At 45.5% G+C, this 6000-nt stretch overlaps 1 protein-coding gene across 1 annotated transcript in view; it reads left to right on the top strand.

Annotated features, from left to right (window-relative positions):
* The first annotated feature begins 1197 nt into the window (after positions 1-1197).
* Positions 1198-6000, top strand: part of LOC140545854 (complexin-1) — a 51868-nt gene continuing 47065 nt past the window's right edge. Inside the window, exons 1-2 of the mRNA XM_072668870.1 lie at positions 1198-1629; positions 2538-2654. Of these exons, the coding sequence (XP_072524971.1) occupies positions 2624-2654 (31 nt within the window). The 5' untranslated portion in view covers positions 1198-1629; positions 2538-2623. The remainder of the gene's footprint in view (positions 1630-2537; positions 2655-6000) is intronic.

Below are 6000 nucleotides of genomic sequence, written 5' to 3'. Positions count from 1 at the left end.
TGGCGCAGCTGTCTCTGTGTTCCCCATGAAGTGTGGGTGTCTGTTAGCTAAAATAACAAACAGAACTGGCGATCACCTCTTAGCAGGTTAGACCCAAACGGCTAGCATCAGCCCTGTAGAAGATGCATTATCAAGAACTAATAACTAATACCTGCGCGCAAAATGCCACATCTACCTCTCTCTAAAGAGCGTCTCCACCCTCAATATCTAGACCTCCCGTCCTCTCAGCAGAATTGAAAAAAAAAGGCATGTTAGGGGGTCATTATGAAGCGTTGTGGAGGCGGAGCTTAGTGAGGACTGGGCAGGGTAGAAGACTTTTCTGATTCCTATGGTCGCCATGGTGACCAGTGGGCGTGTCAAGTTAAAATTAGGACTGCCACTGCCCACCAATATGTTATAGGGGAATCAATGGGGGGATCAATCCACCAGTGGAGGCGGGGTTACGGACACAGCAGAACAAAATTTTCCCCCCACTTGTGGACGCACTAGCCAGGTTTAGAGCAGCAAAGTGGTCATTTATCAGAATATAATGTCTTTTGTTGTATAAATCATGTGTTTGAACAAGAATGAGCATGTCTGAAAATGTTTGTAAATAATAAAACACTATATCTATAGAGAACATTTTGTCCTTATAAATATCTAGTAGGCCAAAACTGTCCCAACAACGACTCTGGAATTAGGTAATGTATCAGTAACTATCAGTAATACAAGTAAGATGTCCTTGTTTTATTGTCAGTCATCCTGAGAGCATTTGGTCCACACAAAGACATGCACGCCAGCGTACACACAGAATACATTAGTCAATGTAAAATAGCTCATATTAAGAACTGCTTGTCGTGTAAACAGAGTTCATCAGGGGTCGGGACTCTTATTGCGCCCCTCACCTTCACGACCCAAAGCACAGGGAGCGAGTGAAGAGCTCATTGTTTTACTACCCGTATTCCGACAAGCCCCGCCTCCTGCCCTGGGATAGGCTCCTATTAGCCCACCCTCTTTGTTGTGATTGGCTATCAGCTCACACTCGCAAACGCTTCTTCTTAGACTATAGGGGGTTGCTTGTGAGTGTGAACTACTAGCCAATCGTAGCGCAGGGGACAGAGGCCGCCTGACTACGGGTGGTAAAGAAACTACCAATTTTTTCCCCACTCACTCATCAATACAACCTGCATAGAAACCTGCATAGAAACATGCACGAGCGTTAATGTATATAGGAATACTGTATATGCATATGTTCACATAAGCTCTCGTGCCCTTACCCCTGCAGGACCGCGAGCGAATCAGCGAGCTAACCTCAACGTGCACTCTCGGTTGGGCTCGTGAAAGAGGGAGGGAGAGAGAGAGAGAGAGAGAGAGCGCAGCGGAACCCGGGCGCCGTGAATAATTGATCGCCCCCCTTCTCGTGCGTGGGACGCGCCTCCTCGGACGGGAGCCCCTTCATGTGATTCAGTCTAGCTGCACGCACGCTTCCCTCTCGCACCCTCTCTCTCGCTCCCTTTGCTGCCGCGCACGGACATGCTAGGAGGCAGCGGCTGAACAACCCTGTCCTGCTCGCATTGCAACTTCACCGGCCAAAGGAGGGGCTTCATCGTCCGCGCGCGAGAGAGAACCACGCTTAAATACGCCGGCCAGGTAATCATGACCTCTGTGCGCGTGAGAGAGAGAGTGTGTGTGTGTGTGTGTATGTATATGTGTGCGTGAGTGTATGAACGCCTGCACTGTGGAGCGAACGAGGAAGTGATTCCCGTGCCGTTTCTCCTTGCATCTCGAGCGCGGGTGCATCACAGCGCTGCGTTTGTAACAGCATGCTTATAAACGCGCGTACAGCGCTTCTATAGCCGCATGCACGCACGCTATAGAGCACGCAGGAGCGTGCACTTTTACCATCAAAATAAGCACCGAGCGCGTGCACCAGGGGTGCATTTAGTCATGCATGTGCACGCATATCATCCTATCCCCATCGGATCTTACATAGGGCTCGACGCTTGATGCAATTGGACAATGGAAAGTTAACCCCCAGATTGTGGGATAGCCGCCAAACAGTGCCTGGACCCCAATTGTCAAAGCCGGTGTTTATAGGTTAGATCTATAACGAGGGGGTGGGGGGTAGGGGGGATCAGGCTCGTGCCCAAGCTCCACGGGCTTGCTTTCGCTTTTCAGATGTTATGGGACGACATTTAGGCTGCAGTGTCCTGTGGTGGTCGTGCCCGTGCCCTCTGCAGCTCCACATTTACAAAATGTCCTCCTGTCCCAGAGGCAAAACAGTGGGGTTTGGGGCCAGTATCTAATGCTAACGAGACATTTCAAGCCAAATGAAGGTGTATTGCTTTGCGTTTAACAGGACCACCCGCCCCCCTGCACTCTGTGCGTTATATTGACCTCTAATGTCCTTCAGTGAGAGCTAGTCGATGGGGACTCCTTGAGAAGAGCCCACACGAAAGCTGCAAAGAAACCTGGGGGAGGAAAGTTCTAGTCTAAGCCTAAGTTCCAAAAAGTGCTGCCTGGTTAAGCTGTTGGTGTGTGTGGTGTGTTTTCCACAGGTCTGGTGAGGAAGGACTACTTAAGAGGCTGTTACCGTGAATGTAATATCTGCGCGTGAAGAAGGCAGGAATCAAAAGCCATCACCATGAATTTTGTTATGAAGCAAGCGTTGGGGGGTAAGTCCATCACTGTGCTGTTTTTTAAAAAAAATATTATTATTATTATTATTATTTAGTTTGGAAGGGAGGGAAGGGGTGGCAGGGCACTGGGGTTAAATGCACGCGCTCTAGATGTGCAGGGTGTGAATGCATTTGGATGATCCACTCTGCACCAGAGTAAACCCTTTCTTTTGTGTCAGTTTGACGCAACATACACTGCTTTGCGCGCGAGTGGGGCTTTTCTTTGGACTTTGGGGACGTGTTTAATGCAGTACAAAGCAGTTGGATTGACGTCCTGCTGCCATATGGGTGCGCGCGGGCGCGCGCGTGTGTGTTTGGTAAGCGCATCGAGCCTTTTTGCGCAGTGCCCCCGGTGCGCGCGCTCTTTTGTTTTTGCACGAGACTCTTTGCATTCTTTGCATTGAGTTCATTGCCTTAATTTGATATTTTTTTCAAACGAATGCAGTTGTTTCTATTATTTTTCTAGCTGTTGATAATGTTTAGAACTATTTGTTGATCATCTTTAAATTGACTGGGGCATTTCTGAAGAGAACCCACTAGACCTCATCAGGGGGAATGAATTGAACATGCATGCACATGCATGAAAAATGCATCATCGGAAAGCTTTTGCACAGCTGAATTTTAATGGCATTAATTTCATGAATATGCACACAAAAAATGTCAAAGAATGGAGCGTTAAACCCCTAAATGGAGGACCGCAATGTGCTCGATTAATCCCTTCCTGCATTTCTGATGGGGACTTTTCCCATCCCCTCGCAGAAGGAAAGGCTACTTAATTCTGCCAGCTATTTCACTGCTCATTTTAATTGAGGCTGACACTCAGCTTCTGAATTTATGATGTGCATTCAAGCACAAGGTGGTTGACTGGGGTGGATATATCCTTCCAAAAAAGCAGTAATAGGATCCATTTCATTAAACCGGTGTTGTGTGTGGGGGGAGGGGGGGGCAGGCAGTCAGGTCTCTGGTTCGGTGCATGGCTCCATCTACAAATGCAATGAGCGTAAGCAACCGATCTATGTGGAAAGAGATTTCACCTTTGAGAAAGTAGAGCTGTGCCAAAATCTCTGACACAAGACCTTTTCTTCCAACTTTCCGTTATTCCCTCACAGAAATGTGGTGGTAAATTGCTCCACTTTTTCTTTTGCTTTCCTCTATGTTTTTAAAGAGATTTTGAAGTCCAGTCAATACCATCTGCCCTCCTAACTGCCCAGAAGGAAATACACTGTGTAACATACCGTTGGAATATCTGCACAATAGAAAAGCTCCTTTGGCTCTTCTTGGAAGCTTTTATTGCGTCTTGCAGTTACAAACATAAATAAATGATTCGTCTGGACCAGGATAAAACTGCCGGCTGGTGCTTGTTTGTCTCTCTGTGGTCATCCCCTTTTGACCATTTCTGTAAATCAGCTATCTCCTTTTGCCGATGGCTGGTGTGGTAAGCCCTCCCAGGCGGTTCTGACCCGCATTAGATAATAAAGGCAGGGCTGAGGTGAAATAATGGACCTGTCTGGCTCTGGCTAAGATTTAGAGGCCCAAGGTCAGCGGGTGGGGACACAGGCAGGCACCGAGGCGCCGGTATAGAGGAGTAATCAGCCTCGCGGGATGGAAACCTCCTGAGCATCACTGCACAATCAGCGCTAATGCTGCACACGAGTCAGCCACCCCAGCACACACGCAGGCACACACACATGCACACACAATCACAGGTCTGTTTTTCTACAAGGTCAGGGTGTGAGGTTACATATATGCTCTCTCTCTCTCTCTCTCTCTATATATATATATATAGAAGTATATATATATATATATATATATATATATAAAAGTATTAGGACACCTGTGAGTAACTGTCTCTATCTCTAATCTTGTCTATGGAAGGCTTTCTACTAGATTTTGGAGCATTGCTGTAGGGATTGCATAGTATTCATTGACAAGTGCTAGTGAGGTCAGGATGTTGAATGATCACCACCCCATCTCACCCCCAACTCATCCCAAAAGTATTGGATGGAGCACCATCATTTCAGAGAACACAGTTTCACTGCTCCACAGCTCAAAGCTGGGGGACCTAATATCTCTTTAGCCCATGCCTGGCTTTATGTGTCATATTTATACATGTATACATGACATACTGATAGCATATGATATAATGTTATGATGGAATAGCATGTGTCCTAATACTTTGTCCATATATGTGTGTTTACCTATATGACTTTTATATATATAAAATAGCTATATTATGTTATTTCATATAGGTACATATAATCCTTAACTCTGGATAAGAGTGTCTGCTCTTGAAGCCTTGATGCCTTAAGGTAAATGTACATTTATGTGTGTGCATTCACATACCTATATAAAGTAATTATTTATATATAGTTATTTTTATCGTTTCGGTTCTGCAGGGTTAAAAATACACGCTCACATAAACACTCACATATACATGGATGCAGGCATACATGCACACACACACATATACGCAGTTAGGCATATTGATTTTTTTACACACACACACACACACACACACACACACACACACACACACCACACATACATTTACACATTAATTTGTTCGTTGTTGGGAAGCTCATTCTCATCTATCACCCCCCCCCCCCCAGCCGCCTCTCTCTCTCTTTCCATCTCTCGATCCCTCTTATGCCCCTCCCCCCCTCAAGAGCACATTTTGATAACACATAACCTGAGAACACACATACACACACACACACACCTCTGTCTCTTTATCTCTCGCTTTGTCTTCACCAGACCATCTCTTTCACTCTCTGAAACCAGCGCAGCCGTGTGGAAAGAGGTTGGCAGAGCCAGAGTGCTAATGAGGCTGACGTGGGGCATGCAGGCCCGAGTGGCCTTCTACAGACCAAATACACACACACGCAGACAAGCTGGACCATGCTTCCACCAGAAAGCATGTCTAAAAAAGTACATTTTCACACCCACACTGTTCAAAATAAAGGTACTAGAAATGGGTCTTTGAGTGATGCCACAGAAGAACCATTAATGGTTCCATAGAGAACCTTTTCGTAAAAAAAGATTTATGTGAAATACCTTTTTAAGGTTTAAAGGTTTAATGTAAATGTTCTGTACCAACTTAAATGTTCTTCACACTCACATCTATTGTAGAAACATTGACTTATAGAACCTAAAATATTTCTTTTATGGCACGCCTTTGTAGCGCCTTTATTTTAAGAGTGCAGTGGAAAGGTCATCTGCATCTCAGCACTGTTGGAAGAAAACCTTATATCTTTTAACTATAATGTACAAAAAAATGTTGCGAAATTATATTGCAAGTCATTTTGGACCAGTTCTGTTTGTCCATTTAACATGAAAATCCAGT

The sequence above is a fragment of the Salminus brasiliensis genome, chromosome 2 (assembly GCF_030463535.1).
Source record: "Salminus brasiliensis chromosome 2, fSalBra1.hap2, whole genome shotgun sequence".
In the NCBI taxonomy this organism is placed as follows: Eukaryota; Metazoa; Chordata; class Actinopteri; order Characiformes; family Bryconidae; genus Salminus; species Salminus brasiliensis.
Note: the sequence above shows the minus strand (reverse complement) of the source record. Positions and strands in the feature narration are given on the sequence as shown.